At 43.0% G+C, this 17,323-nt stretch overlaps 1 protein-coding gene across 4 annotated transcripts in view; it reads right to left on the bottom strand.

Annotated features, from left to right (window-relative positions):
* eml3 (EMAP like 3) overlaps positions 1-17,323 on the bottom strand; it is a 53,049-nt gene that overhangs the window by 23,490 nt on the left and 12,236 nt on the right. For 2 of the 4 annotated variants that reach the window (XM_084547151.1, XM_084547153.1), the window contains exons 2-6: positions 5,705-5,881; positions 5,512-5,626; positions 4,862-5,350; positions 2,447-2,557; positions 2,173-2,201 (exon numbers count right to left, since the gene is read on the bottom strand). In XM_084547151.1, the coding sequence (XP_084403277.1) occupies positions 2,173-2,201; positions 2,447-2,557; positions 4,862-5,350; positions 5,512-5,626; positions 5,705-5,881 (921 nt within the window). Of the gene's footprint in view, positions 1-2,172; positions 2,202-2,446; positions 2,558-4,861; positions 5,351-5,511; positions 5,627-5,704; positions 5,882-14,480; positions 15,190-17,323 lie in introns of those variants that run through there. The other 2 variants (XM_084547152.1, XM_084547154.1) reach the window with 2 other exon arrangements.

Below are 17,323 nucleotides of genomic sequence, written 5' to 3'. Positions count from 1 at the left end.
GGGATAATGATCAGTGAGAGTTTGAAAACAGAGCGGTCGTTTTAAATCATGCAAACTGCACGCATCGCTTTGCCATTTTTCAGTTGCAGTACAGATAAAAGGTCATCTGTAATCAAAGAGCCCTGTCTCTGTGCAAACATTTACACTTTACTTACACGTTTGCATTCAAGGACAATCTTCGAGTTTCTCAGCTCTTTGTCTGAATCCATTTCTTTGATATGATCTTGATATCTGATCGTGTGTGTAGGTGTGTCTAATTAAGGCTCATCTAAGGTACTGCAGGACACAGGCCATACGTAGACTACGTATGTAACCTACATATGTAACCTACATACCTACATAGATTACATATGTAAGCTATGTACTATGTAGATTATGTGCGTAGCCTACGTACATAACCTACGTACCTATGTAGATTATGTATGTAACCTACATACCTATGTAGATTACGTATGTAACCTACGTACCTAACCTACGTACCTATGTAGATTATGTACGTAGCCTATGTACGTAACCTACGTACCTATGTAGATTATGTACGTAGCCTATGTATGTAACCTGCGTACCTATGTAGATTACGTACGTAGCCTACGTACCTATGTAGAGTACGTACGTAGCCTACATATCGTCACACTGTTAAAATAATCGCCTAAGTCATTTTTCGTCAAAATTGTTTTTTTTGCCAAAATCATCTCCTCATGACGCCGGCCACCTATGGTAAAACCGCCAACATCCTCAGTTGATCAGTTCATGTGATTTTACCCCTTTAAGATGATGGCCTATGGCAAGTGTGTGAGACTTCTGGTGAAGTTTTTTGTGTTTCCTGAAAAACTTGAAAAAATGAGTTAGGCGATTATTTTAACAGGGTGACGATATGTAACCTATGTACGTACTCTACGCAGGTGTGAGCCATTTATACTTGTGCGCTCGTCAGTCTCACTCTGTAACAACACCACCCAAACACTAGTCGGTAGGGGTGTAACAGTACACACAAGTCACGGTTCGGTACGAGTTCGGTACGAGTTCGGTACAACGGGAAAAGGGCAACAAAAACTCACACGTGTAAATCTAGCTTTTTTTCAATTATTTTGAACAGACACCAATTGACTAAAAACCACCTCCTGTTATAAAAGTGAAAAATAAAAGTAAAGAAACAGATATATCGGGGTGAAGCCGTCTTATGTGCACCAGCGACGTACCGCACCTCCGCAAAACATCGTCGGCAGACAGCATTTGTCCGATCCACCACTCGCGTGCCATCACCGTTATGTTGCACCACATTACTTTTCTTCTTCGTCTATTTTTCTTCCTCTGTAGGCTAATAACATTTGCTGGCAGCTTTTAGGCTCATTACCACCACCTGGATCAAAGTGAGGACTTGACTTTTTCTTTTTTTTTTTTTTTTTTAACAGGCTACTCACTCAGGTATGACTGCATGCACCGAACCGTGACGCCCGCACCATGACACCATGGGACGAATACATGTACCGTTACACACCTACTAGTCGGCGCTGTGTCTTTTTTTGCCAGTCAGGTTAATTTTTGTTTCTACTTCCTGCTTCACTTTCAACAATGGCGACTGAATCTTTTGCCGAAATTTAATCGAAGACGAGTCGTACAAATGTTGGTAGCCGGAAACACTAAAGAGGAAACACACTTCTACCAAGTGGACCAATCACAGCTCTTGTGGTCTGCGTCGGCGTGATGAATAGTTACATTTCTAGGAAGGTGCACGTCAGGCTAGGGTGTTAGGGTCTGCGAAGGCTCTAAATAAATGGCCTATGAGGAAGTGAAATGATATTTGGTCTTATTGTGAAGTCCGGTCAGATTTAATTAAACGACACAGCAACTGTTCCCCTTTTCCCCGCTCACTTCAAACAAACTAAACAACTTCAAACAAAAAAAAGTTAAAAATAACCAACAGCTGGTGAACTTACTTTGCACTTTTAAATATGAGGAAGTATTGCAAATGTAGGTTTTTAGTGCTTTTGAGTACTGTATGCAGATTAAATACAAAGAAAGGTATTAAAATACTGAAGGAATCAGAGTTGTGAAGTTATGAGAGCTGCAGAAAATCTGAGCTAAATACCAAATGCCGGGTTATTTTGCATCGCATTAGGCAATTAAAGTTTCCGGTAACTTTCCAAAAACAGAAAAGTTTCATGACCTCACCTGCACTGGTGATCAGCTCCTTAGCGCGACTGTGTAGACAGAAAACAACCATGTCAGACAGATACAGGACATCACCTCATACACATTAGTCACAGAATCACATACTGTCTGCATGGAACATTACTATAATTATTATTATTATTATTCACAGGGGCCAACGATGTTCCAGCAAGTGTCTCTTTGCTGAGCTATGTGAGATATGTGAGTCTACGTCAGCCAGAGGACAAAGTGTGACAGTGTGGTGACGGATGTGAGTGACGGCTGCGTGGCTCACTTCTCCAGGCTGGGGGAGCGTGTGAGGAGGTTGGCTGAGGACGCCGCCTTCTTGTCCAGACGTTTCCTCTGTCTCTCCGTGTTCCCGAGTTTCTCGCTGTTCCTGCGAACCCTGGAGCATCACGGGAAAAGAGTCAGAGCGTCCACGTTTCAGCGACTCCACGCACAGTGCTGCTTAAATCGTTTTGACATTTCTGCATAAGAATGACCTGAAAACATCAGCGGACACTCACACAAGTCCAGAAAATGACCCAATATTACATATCAGACGTGCAAAAGATGTGCTGATGTTTTGAGTCATTTTTATGCAGGAAATTCTGAGTTATGCAAATACTTTTTTTTAAGCTGCACTGTAGATCACACACAGATGGATACAACCACTATTTACACCTGCAAAACCTGCGCAACTTACCCAGGACACAAAGTTCAATTACTCTAAAAACAAAAGTGCATGGTTTGTTTATTGATACGGAAGTAAATTCCACAATCTGTGATCATTTACTAAAACAACGGATCGATGTCAATAGGTTTTCGTTTCTATTTGGGAACCACTGACTTTGCAGTTGTGTGAAAAGACCCCGGCTGACTTTATCAGCTAAAGCTAGGTCGCTAATTAACTCTACAGTCAAAGATCCAGTGTGAGTTGCACAGGCAGCTAAATTCTGGGTTAACTTTTGGGTCAAACACATTAATAAGGAGGCTGAAGTAGAATTACCTTTTAACTTACTGGAAAACTACTGACTACAACAGCAGAAAACTTTAACAGGTTCAAGGCAAAAGGTTAGTTCAGGGTGACCCATGCAAACCCTTGTTAGTACAAGAAGAGTTCATGATTCATTGTTAGTATTTTCAAATCATATTGCTATGAGGGTCAATAGTTCAAATCATATTCACATTCTGAATCTGAAAACAAACCAAAAGCGTGGCAAAAGTTTAGGTTCTGCTACTGTCGGTTCTCAACCAGCTAGCCTAGCATGCTAATATTGCCATTTTAAAGCAAACTAGCAACTTAAAGTGTATGTCAGCAACAGATAGATTTGCACAAATACCTTGTCAAGTTTCATTTTCCATTTCTAATCCAAACAATTTTGGCTAAACATGGTGGTTTATATGATCATTTTTAGGTTTCGTTGCAGCAGTTCGGCAACCCTGTTTCCAGGCTCCATCAATGTGCAAGATTTAAAGATTCAATTTAATGTCTTTAATCTCTTTCCTAAAACTACGATTAGCAAAACCGATCGTAACCTTAAAGGGTCAACATGCAGAGGAAAGAACGTCTGAGTTTGTGCTGCATTGAATTCAGATGAATAACAGCAATCACAAAAATGTGGTTAGTTGCTTCTGAAGGTTTTCATCTGACACAGTTGGTTTCCTGGCGTACCAGCAGCATCACCAGAGCAAGACTTACAGGACATAAAAACAACTCTGCTGTTTATGTCACCGGGCTCAGATCTAGGAAGTGAAACTCAGACGAAACATCTCGTGAGCCACAAGAGAATGGGAGGAAACAAACACACACACAAAAAAAAAACAATAAAAAACACATGCACGAACAAACAAACTCACGGCACCGGTAAACAAAAGCGGCAGTGCTCTGGACTCACTGTCAGAAAAGGCGAATCATTGGAGAAAGTGGATCACGGAAGAAAACTGATCCCAGCACGAAAGAGGTTGATTTTGTTTGAGGACAACACCGTTAAAAGGTTAGTGTAGAATTTGTGTGTTTCTGCAAAACCCAGTTGACTTGCAGATCCCCGGCGGCAATGTCTCAACTCTGCACATCTGCATCTCCTTACAGAGCCTTCAACTCTAATCCTTTGTGGCTGCAGTGAAGTCGTAACTGAGAGGACCGCTCTGGATGGTCTACCTCGACGGACAATAACATCGGTGTAGCGTGTTTAGACAGATATTCTACTTCCAAGCATTGAAAGGTTACATCCGTACGGCCTTGGCGACCTTTCTGGTCCAAGCTGTAACCCTAACCGTGCCCTGCTTTGTGTTTTCTTTTTGTACCGCGGCCAATTATCCTCACGTCACATTTTCCGCTGGATTCTAATTGTGGACGTGTCAGTGTGATCGCTGCGAACAAGTGCCACCATTATGCTCAGCTACAGCTTTATGTTTCCCCCCCAGCGCCCTTTGCTCAAACAAATGGAAAAGAAAGCACACGACGACAGAACATGTCATCCCCCTTGGGTTTCCGGGCTCTGACCTAATCACACCCTGGCTACCTGAGGCTGAAGGCTTCGTGCTGTAGATATGGGCCTTGCAGCACAACTGGGGTTTGCAGAGTGAGAATTAAGAGAAAAGGTGTTACAGGTAATTCGTCCTTAAAAATCATGCAATCATGCTCCGAGGAAAGATGATTATGATTACGGTTGGAGAAAGCGGCGACGAGGCTAGGAGATGAACGCACAGCGATTTCTGTCCTTCCTGGATGGGGGACAGGGGTCCAGAGCGGGAGTTGAGGTTTTGGTCTGAAGTTCTCAATGAGGCAGAACCTGGGTCCTCTGGAGAACAGCTTCTGTCCTGGAAGTCCTCCCTCTGGAGGCTTCGGATCGTGGTGGGCTGAATGGGCTCCTCCACCGACGACGTCCAGGTCAGGTCCTTTTCCTGCTCCCCTCCGTCTTCTTCGTCTTCCTCCTGCTCCTCGTCCTCCTCCTCCATACCAGGAACCCGGTGGAGCTTGGCTCGGGTCCCCTCAAGTGCAGACTGCCCTGGAAGGAGGGCGTCCTCCAGTAAAAGGCTCTGGACCTGTCTGGGGAGAAGGACCCTGTCCTGTTCAGGCAGGGTGGGCTCGGTCTGGGTTGACCGGTCCACTGTTGCTGGTCTGGTTCGGAGCTCCAAGGACATTGGACTTCCTGTGTGGCCGTTAGCATTGGACACAATGCTGTCTGAAGGTTGGCTAGAGATAGTTCAAGGGTTAAGAGCACCACAGAACAGTCACACAGGAAGATCACTCATAGATATGAACATAAGTATACAGATACCACTAAGGTACAATGATACAACAATGGCCCATCCTCATTTCTGTCTTTGTAAGGCCTTGGTTTGAAGGTGCAGTACCTGTTTGCAGGGTGGCGGACACCATCGACGACGGAGCTGGAAGACAGTTTCCTGCCGCTGGTAAAACCATCTGAGCCGCACACCTGGTTCAGAACCCGTGCAGCACCCGGGTTAACTGAGGGGATCAGAGCAAATCATCAGTAACCTTTGAGTGACACCGTACCGATGGATGCACTCCGTGAACTTCACCCACTCGCTATGAGCTGCTGCTTCAGCAACGGGAGGAGCTGGTCGTGGATGCGGATTTTGCGCAGGGCATCGGCCAGCGAGGACTTCAGCAGTGTGATCTCGTCCTCCTGTGCTTGCAGACGCACCTCCATCATGGACGCCCGGTCTGGGAACTCGGCACTGCTGTCTGCCGACACATCATCTGCAAAGTGGAGGAAGAGGACGGGGTCAATCAGTCGTTAAGAGACAGGAGTCATGTGAGTTTCCGATGGGTAACGAGACTGTTTCTGTCTTCACATAGAGTCCCAACCTGAAGCCATGTGTGATGTTGCCTTCAGCCAGAACATTAAAACCACTGACAGGAGAAGTGAAAAACATCTTGTGGCAAGTTCAGTGTTCTGCTGGGAAACCTTTGGACCTGGCATTCATTGGTGTGGATGTTACTTAGACATGTAGCACCCACCTAGACCAGACCAGGTACCCCCACCCCATAGCAATGACACTCCTTGATGGCAGCAGACATCCCCAGCAGGATGCAGCCACGAAAACACTTTAGGAACAACTCAAAAAAACAATCATGAAGAACAGAACAAGGCGTTGACCTGGCCTCCAAATTCACTAGATCCCAAACTGATCAAGTATCTGTGGGGTGATCCACAGAAGCCCCTCCCCTCAACCCACAGGACCCAAAGGACTAAAAATAAAGTTATTTCTTGCCATAATAAACAACAGATTCCATTCTCTCTGTAGCGCTCTGGTTTTGTTTTGGGTTTTTCTTCCTCTTGCCAAATGCAATTTCTTTGTTTCTGCCTTTGGATGACGAGTAACAGGGTCAGTCAGTTGAAGCTGAAAATTTAAAAAAAGACACGCAGCCTTTCCAACCATTTAAACATTCAGGAAGTTGAACAACTTTGTGTCAATCAGGATTGTGCAAAATGTGCTTCACATCTGGATGGAAGGGATGGGATTAGGACTGAAATACATGCAAACAACTATGTTTCAAACATTTAAACAGTTTAGTGTCCAAAGCTTCTAAAAGACGTTATTGTGCGTCGAGTACAGCTACAGTTTGTGTTTGTTCTGGTCCAAAAAGTTTGTCTACGTTGAATGCCTCCTCCTGTTCTTGTGTCACAGGATACCCATGACATTTTCCCGCTCCAACCACCCCTCAGTCGTGTTAGTAGTCTGTGTGATTACTCGGCCACTCAAGTCTCACTGGGCCATTTTAAGAGTTATTTTATATTTCTTCCCTGCAATCCGACAAAGCGCAGGCAGGCAGGCGTTAACCGAAGTAATAAGTAGGTAAGTCTGCCCCCCACAGACCACTGATTTCTGCACAAACCCTTTAAAAGAACTCTATTTTAGCAAAAGGGCTACCAGTCAAGATCCACAACCTGGAATTACACGGTGCTGGTAATTGTAGCCTCTGGCTCCGTCTCCATGTGGGATCTGAATCCTCCATCCGTAGACACCAACCCTCCACAAGCAACATGTCCTGTGTCACAGCCTGGCTCAAAGGAAGTAAATTCATTGTACTGACTTAAATCAAATATGCAGTCATGTCTGTAATGTGTGTTTGAATGTGTGAATGCAAGAACAGAAGCACTCAAGACAACCCAAAGTCCAACCAAACCAAAGTTCAACTCAACTAGGCAAAACCGATAGGCTAGCAATCGCATCAGTCCAGGTGTCAGCCATCAGTGCTAATGAAGCACCTCCCAAACACCAACAACTCAGGAAGCGGTCACACTTGAAAACCTCTAATGGCTGTCACCCAGGATGTATCATATTCAGATGCGCTAACCACATTTACTGGCTGCCTGTCCTCACAAATTATCTTTCGTTCACTACCCAGAGCTCGTGTCTGCAGGTCAACTAAGCCGATCCAGGCATGTTTAACCTCCTGGAGTCGACGGATGAGCCGGCACGTCCAAATAAAATGACCAATCTAAGACAACATGGCGGAAAGACACAGTCTTTGTTTCAACTTGAGTAGAAAGTGCTAGCTTCAAACTGTATACCAGTTTTTAATTGTGTTGCCAGGCCAAGTAAAACTAGACTTATGAATAATTTACGCCATGTTTTCTCCTGAATATTGTCGTCATGTCGTGTTTAGTAGGGGAATGGCAATGGTTGCTAAGGAAGAGGGAAAAGTTGCAGGAGGGACGCTATATACAATCTATGGAGTTACGGCTGCTAGTTTTGAGAGATTTGTTATGGTTATACGTTACTTATTGTGACACCTGATAGTTTTGTAAATGGTCGTAAATAGCCGTACAAAAAATGCATTTCCTGCATTTTAATGTAAATAGTTGTAAATAACTTTGTTGTTTGCTAAATTTGTACATAAGCTTTTAAAATCAACAGTTTAGATTTAAATTCTAATAGTTCATGAGTTCTGAGTTCATATTTCTAGTGTGGTTTTAGGTCCAATGTGTTAACACAGTGTGTCAAAATGAAGGTTGTGCTGAAAAGAATGACACCAAACAAGGCAAGGTAAACTGTTTTAAGATGAAGACGACTTCTTCTTCTGTTTTAGTGGCGGCTGGCTAGCATCAAAACTACCAAAAATCTAAGAAGAAGAAGAAGAAGTCAAAATCATGTGACTAAACATGTCTTCTATGTGGAAGTGTTTTACTCTGGAAAATTAAGTCAGTCAGACAGAAATGTGTACATCATGCAATATGGATGTTTGGCGAGGTGGTAGTACGTGATTGTTAATCAATAGTACCAACTTGATGCAAAGGCCGCACAGAAACAGCGACAACAAACTCTGAACGCTGTGTTGTCTCGAGAAATGTCTCCTGGAGACGGTGTCAACAAGAAAAATATGACAGAGAGGATTATGGAGTTAGTCCAGCCCATTTTTCTAGCCGAGAACACAGGTTTTCTGGAACTACCCTCTTCTCGCTACATTGGCTTTGACAGACATGTTTATTGGAATTAATCCAGTTGCACATTGAACATGTAATCCAGGAGACTAAGTACAATAAAAAAGTCTTTATGAATCTCCAAGGGGAGGACTTTTTGTTTATTTAAGATGAGATCTGGATTCGGCTGAATATGAAAGGATTTGTATCGGATCAGCTGGGGGGCAAAAGAAAAACTTGATAGGACAACCCCAGCAAAGCTCCCAGGATTAAAAAGCAACTGTTTCATGTAATTACCAGGGTTCCTCCGCATGCACGAAAGGCTTTTGTGCAAGAGTCACGCGAAAGGTTTCCATGATCAGCACAACCGCCTACAACTTTCTCAGATCGTGTAGGCCGATATCAAATATCAAATCTTAGCGTTTCCTTCGTGCTCCAAATGTGACTCATGGCCTCAAAACAAACTTCCCTGAACAGATTAACCGTAGAGAACCTGCAGAAAGCTCCAGCTGGCAACAGTCATGACCTCTGTTATTTCAATACAATCCAAGAGTTTTCTTTTATGTGTAAATGGCCACTCCTTTTTTTTTACCGTCTCTTTATCTCAACCTGTTCTACTCTGACAGTTGGTGTTTTACTACACCTCTAATAATATTTATTTTATTTGATAAGTGCTTTTAGCGAATGAATTTTCATTGTTACGTTCCTGTTTATATCTCATTAGTTCTCAACTCTCGAGCTGGCAGTTACATGAATGAATAAAGCTCAACTAGCCAAATAAAACTCTGGAGAAACATTAATTAGATTAAGTGTCAACTGCTGAGCTAGCATAGCATGCCGGCTAATGATAAACTTACAGTTCTGATAGGATATACTGAATCATAGCATGTGCAGCAATTATAAGTCAACAGTCCAGTGAGTCCTAGGAGCTCAGTGGTGATTTACTACCAGCACTTTTAGTATTCTGAAAATGAAACAGCCACGGAAACATATCCAAAGTCCAAACTCTATTTATTTAGAGCATGGTACTGGTAAAATACACCAATCAGGCATAACATTATGACCACCTTCCTAATAATGCGTAGGTCTCCCTTGTGGTGACTCATCAGAGAATGGATATGGGTCTTCTGATGGTGTCCTGTGGTGTCTGGCAACAGAATTTTGTTAGTGGGGGGGGCTTTGAGGGGAGGGGCCTCTGTGGATCATCCCACAGATACTTGATCAGTTTGGGATCTAGTGAATTTGGAGGCCAGGTCAACACCTTGTGCTGTTCTTCATGTTCTTTTTTGAGTTGTTCCTAAAGCGTTTTTGTGTACACGTCCTGCTGGGGATGGCTGCTGCCATCAAGGAGTGTCATTGCTATGGGGTGAGGGTGCCTGGTCTGGTCTAGGTAGGTGCTACATGTCTAAGTAACATCCACATGAATGAATGCCAGGTCCGAAAGTTTCCCAGCAGAACATTGACTTGTCACAAGATGGTTTAAATGTTATTCAGTTCTCCTGTCAGTGGTCATAATGTTGTGGCTTATCAGTGAATTTACTTTTCTCTCTACCAGCTCCTGAGAAAACATTATTCATCACTTTGGAAAACTCAATATATTTATCGCCTGCAAGTGATTCTGGGCAATTATTAAAAATTATTATGACTATGTCGATCTGTCCCGTCCCTTTTGAAGGGACTGTGTATAAAAATGGTTCCTTAACCTTCCAATTAAAGCTCCTATTCGTTATGACTGACTGCTACCGGGGTATATATATATATATATATATTTTTTTTTATAAGCAGTTAAAATAACAGAAAATGTGTCAGTATCTCAGCATACACAGATCTAATTGTTTTACTCATCATGTAAATGTAACCCAACAGTTTCACGTCTCTCAAATGAGATATAAGCGTAAAGACAGAGGCTTCGTGGGATGTCCCGGCATGTCAGGATACATATATGAATCACTGGCATGAAACAGAGAGACGTTTCCAGTAAAGCAAAGAGGGATTTCATCATCAGCGCTGCAGGAAGACAACCAGACCTGTTCTACCTTGGCAGCGATTAAATGTTCCTAGAACAGTTAGGTCTACCTGGAACTCCTGATACGTTCACACTAGAACACACTATTCAAAGTCAAACAGCTGTGATGAAAACCGGTTTCGCTTCATTGAGGCGTGTTATCGATCACGGTTTCTGCCTTCCTCCGACCGTATCTTTGACAACTCTACAATGTTGTGCATGTTTAGCTTGAGAGTGAACGCAGTCGATTTCCTAATTATTAATAATAATTAACTTGACTTAAAGTTATGGTGCTGAGTTGCTGCCGGTTTTTATACAGGCTATACGTATGCAGCCTGACACAGGCACACACACAAAAACGGTTTAGGAACAACTCAAAAAAACATGAAGAACAGCACAAGGTGTTGACCTGGCCTCCAAATTCACTAGATCCCAAACTGATCAAGTATCTGTGGGATAATCCACAGAGGCCCCTCCCCTCAAAGACCCCAACACGAACATCATTCTGTTGATCAGACGTCACAGGACACCCTCAGAAGGCCCATGTCCATTCTCTGATGAGTCACCACAAGGGAGACCTACACAATATTAGGAAGGTGGTCATAATGTTATGATCTGTGAACTTTTAGTTCACAATTAGGCCTAATCCATTTTTGTTTTAGAAAAAAAGAAACTACCGTCAATGGTGTTGCTGCCCCATCTGGGTTCACCTGACGCATGTACTCGTCCAAAATCCATTATAAGCATTGATGGTAGGAACCAAAGTCGTGGTGGCATTGTATACTTGCCTCATATATCAGTCAAATCTATCAGTTGTTTGAGTACCCAGTGGTTGTTGCATCAACTCTGCATTGCCTCAAAGTTGATAACAGTCTACGCTGATGATCAGGTAGTTGGTGATTATGTATGGTGTGAGCTCCACATGGTGGCTGGTCGATTGGTGGAACTCTAGGATTTCCGGTCTAAGTAAGTGCAAGTAGTTTAAGTAGAATATGAACCGTCTCAGCAATAGAGCAGACTTGTATTTTAGAGAAGGTATTAAAGCCGGTATCAAAACAGAAGTCACTATTAAAAATATTTGCCTGCGGATGTTTACTTGGTGGGTTCTGAAATCCACAGGACTGTTTTGGAGGCACAAGGGAGACCTGCACGATATTAGGAAGATGCTCATAATGTTATGCCTGATCGGTGTACAGTGACAATGTACAATATCTTGTCTTAACTTGTCTCTCTTGTCTTTCTGCCTTGCGCATCGCTGACAGTTGGGACGTGGGGTTGATTAAAAACACCCACTTCTACCAAGCAGCAACCTTAAAGGAAGGGAAAATCCAAGAGCCAAAACCTCACATGGCCACTTAAGGCAGGCTCCAAAAGAGTAATTACCAAGAGACCTCCATGTTAAAATACCTGGCTTTACAGCAGAAATAAAACATGTTTTACAGCCTGGTGCAAAAACAGTTTTGGCCTCTAGAGCAACTGTGCCGTGGGTATTTTGTACATGCATCTCACACGGTTTACTTACATTACAGCATCGAATTACAAATGAATAAGGGTGGGGTTGCTTTGCGTGACGGTTGGATGTACAGCTTTTCCACGAATTTTTGAATTTGCTGGGGGTTTGGAGGATAAAGATGCCATGCTTGATTTACGCAATGTTAATCCTTTAACACCTATGCCTCCAAGGCCTGCCTGGACTCTTTTTTTGCTTATTTTACCATAAAAAAAAGGTAGAAGTTTTACAATTGACTGCATGTTATAAGAGTGTATAACCTTCTGGGAGAGGCGCAAGTGAAATACCGCAATGACACCAACATTGGCTGCAAAGCGCAACGTCTCAGTTTTGAGAAACCGCTGGAATTTTTCTGATGGCGCAAACATTAACATAATTACGGTAATCCAAAGTGCGATTGCACAAACATGCTGCAGACAACACATCAGTGCTCTAAGATGGTTAGCTGAAAAGCTAATTAGAGCAATGTGAACCCACATTCACTACTAATAGCAGATGTGAGTTTGATTAAAAGAAGGCGAAGGGGATACGGGTGGAGGGGACGATCCAGAAGCTGAGTTGCCACCATGGACTCACACTCCTCTCAGTGTGACCTGGTCTTGTTGAACACTGTCACCAACAATGCACAGAAGTTTCCGTCCTCACTGTGCTGGTGTGCTGCCGATGTTCAAGATCCCAAAGATAAATTGGAAAAGACAACCAAAGCTGGCAGGGCCGAGAAGGCAAGTGACCACTCGCTAAGTTATTGCGTGTTACAGTATGCACGATTAATCAAGAATTTAAATAAGACGCTGTCTCCAGGAAACTTTTCTCTTCTTTTAAACGCAGCGTTCAGTGTTTGTTGTTGTTGTTTCGGCGGAGCCATTGCCTGAGTGGACTCGAATCAAGTTAGTATTGAATGACGATCAACTACTACCACCTCACCAAACAGCCACGTTCTTCCACACAGTAAAGATGTTTAGTCACGTGATTTTGGTTCCTCAGTCTTCGTCGTCTTCTTTTATTTTTGGCAGCGTTGACGCTAGCCAGTCGCCACAAAAAACAGAAGTAGGAGAAGACGGTTTGGCGCTACAGAGACGTGGTTTTGGTTTATGGCAGACCTAAAATAAACTAAACTACAAGCGATCAGGCTCAGTTGAAGCCTGATACCGATCCAATCATTTTATACTTCATACTTTTTTGCAATACTTCGACGTGGAGCAACGGAGTAACGGCTGCTGTCTCTAACGGATCGCTACTGCTGTTTCAGAACCAAGAACAGCGCTGTATTTTTGGCAGCTTGACGCTAGCCAACTGCTATTGAAATAGAAGAAGAAGAAGACATTTTGACACTACAGGGACTTGGTTTTGGAGCTAAAATAAATGACTACAAAAGATTTGCTCAAGCCTGATATCGACCCAATCATTTTTAAAATGCCTGCATGTGTAGTTAGTAGTTAAAGGGAAATTACCGTTTTTTACAACCTGGACTTTATTTCTGGCATAAAATACCATCGTTTACTCACCCATATAACATTGGTGTCATTTGGAGACGTTTGGACAATAGTTAGATCCGCATATATCCATATAGTGGGAGTGACTGGGGCACCGAAACGCAGCCTCTAAATAACTAAATAATTTTGGTATCACAGACTCCAGATGATGATTACAGGTAACTCCAGACTCAACGGGGAATAGCACTAGTGTATCACAACAAAATATTGGTGAAATGAACTAGTTTCGTGGCAGATAATGCGTTATTTAGAGGCTGCGTTTCGGTGCCCCAGTCACTCCCACTATATGGGTATACACAGATCTAAATATCTTCCGAACGACTCCAAATGACACCAAAGTTATATGGGTGAGTAAACTATTGTATTTTATGCCAGAAATAAGGTCAAGGTTGTAAAAAATGGTAACGCCCCTTTAATTCTTTTGTCATTTTATGTTAGTAGAGCTAATAATCAATATTTTATGTATAAAGTTGTTGTCTTGGTTTTGTATTGTTTAAAATCCTGTCCATAACTCATATTGAAAGCTAACTCGATATAAATTATTTCCATATCAAAGTTACCAAGCTTTTTAAAATTCTCTGCTATGTTCATGTGGTCAGTATCACCACTGAACGTCAACGCCAATTAATTTTCTGGTTTCGAAATAGTCTGCAAGAAAATCAAATAGACTGAAGTTGATACTGAGCAGCCAAAAAAAAAAAAAAAAGTCTTCAGGATTACAAGGGGGGAAGGAACTGAGCCTCTCTCCCCATGTTGTCTTTAACAGAAAGTGGCCTGGAGCTTTAATGGCCATGTTAAACCCTTATTACCTGATGATAAACGATTAAAACATTCCAGTCCCCCTTTAATGACGCCGATGCTGAAATGTGGACGGGAAGGGCCGAGAAAAGCAGAAACACATGCTGAAAGCCAAAACCTCCTACCTTGTTGAGTCCGAGGAGGCTTCATCAGTCAGCGCGGACCATCAAAGACCCGCGGTCATTGGCGAATAAACAAGTTTCACTCTGAAACCCACAAGAACCCGATTTGACGGCAACATTCAGACACTGATGGATGAACACATTAGTGAAGATATGTTTTCTCTTTAGCTTACGTTGGACATGATCAGCCTTATCTCTGGTTGCATTCCCTTGTTCCTTCTCATCTGTCGTCTATCAAACCTGAACATTTTTGGCCGACAACAGGCGACATTTCTAGCCAAGACGTACCTGGTTCAGCCCTGAACTATCCCTCCAACCACAGCCATTTGAGTTCCATGACCTGCATCGCGGTACAGCAGACATGCATGTCATATCCCTAGTTTATCCTGGATAGAAACCAAACCAAACTTAATTCTCTCTAGCCGGCCCCAGTGTTATGGATTGTTAAGACTATCAATAAACAAGCGTTACCTATTTACTTTCGGTCTGGCGCACAGACCCTGATAAGAGACGGGAAGCGCTTTGTGTTGGAGACGAACCAAGAAGACACTCAACAGCTGCGTGGAAACACGGAATAATGAGGAAAATGAAAAGAGGAAACGCTAAACTGGAGACGATGTGCAGCGCCGTGGTAATTATTCTCAACAGTGTGGCCTTCAGAACAAACTGTGTTTTGTGTGCCTACTGATTATGAGTGTGTCCATCTCTAGCTACTTACGCCCTTTTAAAAGTTCCCCTTGGGGACAAATAATTCAGATCCCCCATTAACATCCAACCTGGACAATCTATACCCGTGTTCACACCCGGCATTAAAATGCGTCTCCTGCCAGCTCTTCAGATCTGGTCTCAGTTTTGCGCTCTGTATGTAAACAAATATATATAATTTGAAGCGCAGTAGAGTATTTTAACAGCTGCTGTCTCCAATGGATCTCTACTGCTGTTTCAGAACCAACAACGCCGCTGTTTTTGACGCCAAGACTTGACCCCAATATGATACAGATCTTTAAATATTCAGTATCGACCGATCTTAAATAAAGAGAATGTCCTCTCCTGCAGCTTCCTAAAGTCTTTCCTTCTCTTCTCCTAGAGTCGACTGGATTCAGTCCAATAAATATTTCCATCAAAGTTAATGTAGTGTGGAGAGGGTAGCTCGTACCTTGCGTTCTCTACTCCAGAAATGTTCTGGTCATCCAACGCTGCCATAAACTCCCTAACCCTTTCTGGAAGGTTTTCCTACTAGACGCTGTCTCCAGGAAACTTTTAAACGTTCAGTGTTTGTTTATTGATTAATGATCACGTACTACCACCTCACCAGACAAACACATTACATAATTTACATATCTCTGTCTGACTGACTTCATTTTCCTGAGTAAAGTTCGTCCACACGTGTTTAGTCACGTGACTTTGGTTCCTCTTGGCGGCTTTGGCGCAAGGCAACAAAGAGGAAGATGATGTGTTTGCGCTACAGGGACGCGGTTTTGGTTTATAGCAGACCTAAAATAAATAACTGCAAAAGACAAGACTTGGAAGAAAGGCCCAATACCGATCCGTAATATCTCTAAAACTGAGATATTTCTTTATTTTCTCAGCCTTCAGACTCTGTTCTGGACATAACCTCATACCGTCTATATCGCGTCAGCTCTGCACAGGAAGGTACACCAAACAGGAAGCTGGAGTTTTCCTCCAAAGGCACAGTTTATGGCTGAATTTGCCCCGAGGGAGAAAACCTATTAACTGTCCTCTGTGTATGTGACTGCTGCTTACACATAAAAATACCAAACTTTCAATAAAAGTGGACCCTCGGGAAAAGCCCCGAAAGCCCTTTGATATTTCACTCAACAGACATAGCACGATAGAGATCTTTAAATTCTGATTAATTGTTCTTCTTCTTTCACACAGTACATGCTGCATTTCTTAGGGTTTGGTGGGACCACACCCACCGCGGCTGTAGAAGAGCTTCTTCACATGATCTGTTTTTGGCAGTGGGATCTCGCTCTTAATAGGCTGGTTTTATACATGAATGGAGTGTTTTACTGTTGGGTTTTACTGCTCACGGAAGTGGTAATGAGTAATGAGTAAATACTCGAATATATACAACATCCAAACCGAAAGAGAGCAACTCTATGTAGAACGTCTCATCTTTTCACAGTCGGTGCTTTTCCTGCCAAACTGTACACTCTGCCACAGTGAGTTACAGCAGCCTAAAAATAGACCTCTGCGGTTTTCTTGCTATCCCTGTTACCCCATGTGTAATTTAGCAGTTAATTTGATGTCATTATAGCACATTTAAGTTATTAGGAATACATAACGGCATGGCGCTCCTACAGCCGTGGCCAAAAAGTTTGAGAATGACACAAATGTCTTCAAGGAGAGAGGTTCAGTTGCTGTGAAGGAAGTCCTCCTAGTGCACCAGTGCAGAGCTTGCTCAGGAATGGCAGCAGTCTGGTGTGAACAACGCACAACCATGACAAATAATCCCATGTAAGCCTTCTCCTAACCTGACGTACCGGATGGTTTATTACAGGGAACCTTATGGGAAGTTAGTTCAGAAAAGGAGAGGCACTTTTTCATGACGGTACATGTAGAATAGCTAGATCACTCAATTTAATGCACTTGTTTAATACACAGATCAGGCATAGCATTATGAACAACTTCCTAATATTGTGTAGGTCTCCCTTGTGGTGACTCAGCAGAAAATGGACATGGGCCTTCTGAGGGTGTCCTGTGGTGTCTGGTAACACAATGTTGTTAGTGGGGGGGGCCTTTGAGGGGAGGGTCCTCTGTGGATCATCCCACAGATACTTGATCAGTTTGGGATCTAGTGAATTTGGAGGCCAGGTCAACAC

This window comes from Chelon labrosus (genome assembly GCF_963514085.1).
Source record: "Chelon labrosus genome assembly, chromosome: 1".
Lineage (NCBI taxonomy): Eukaryota > Metazoa > Chordata > Actinopteri > Mugiliformes > Mugilidae > Chelon > Chelon labrosus.
This window is presented reverse-complemented; position numbering and strand designations above follow the sequence as displayed.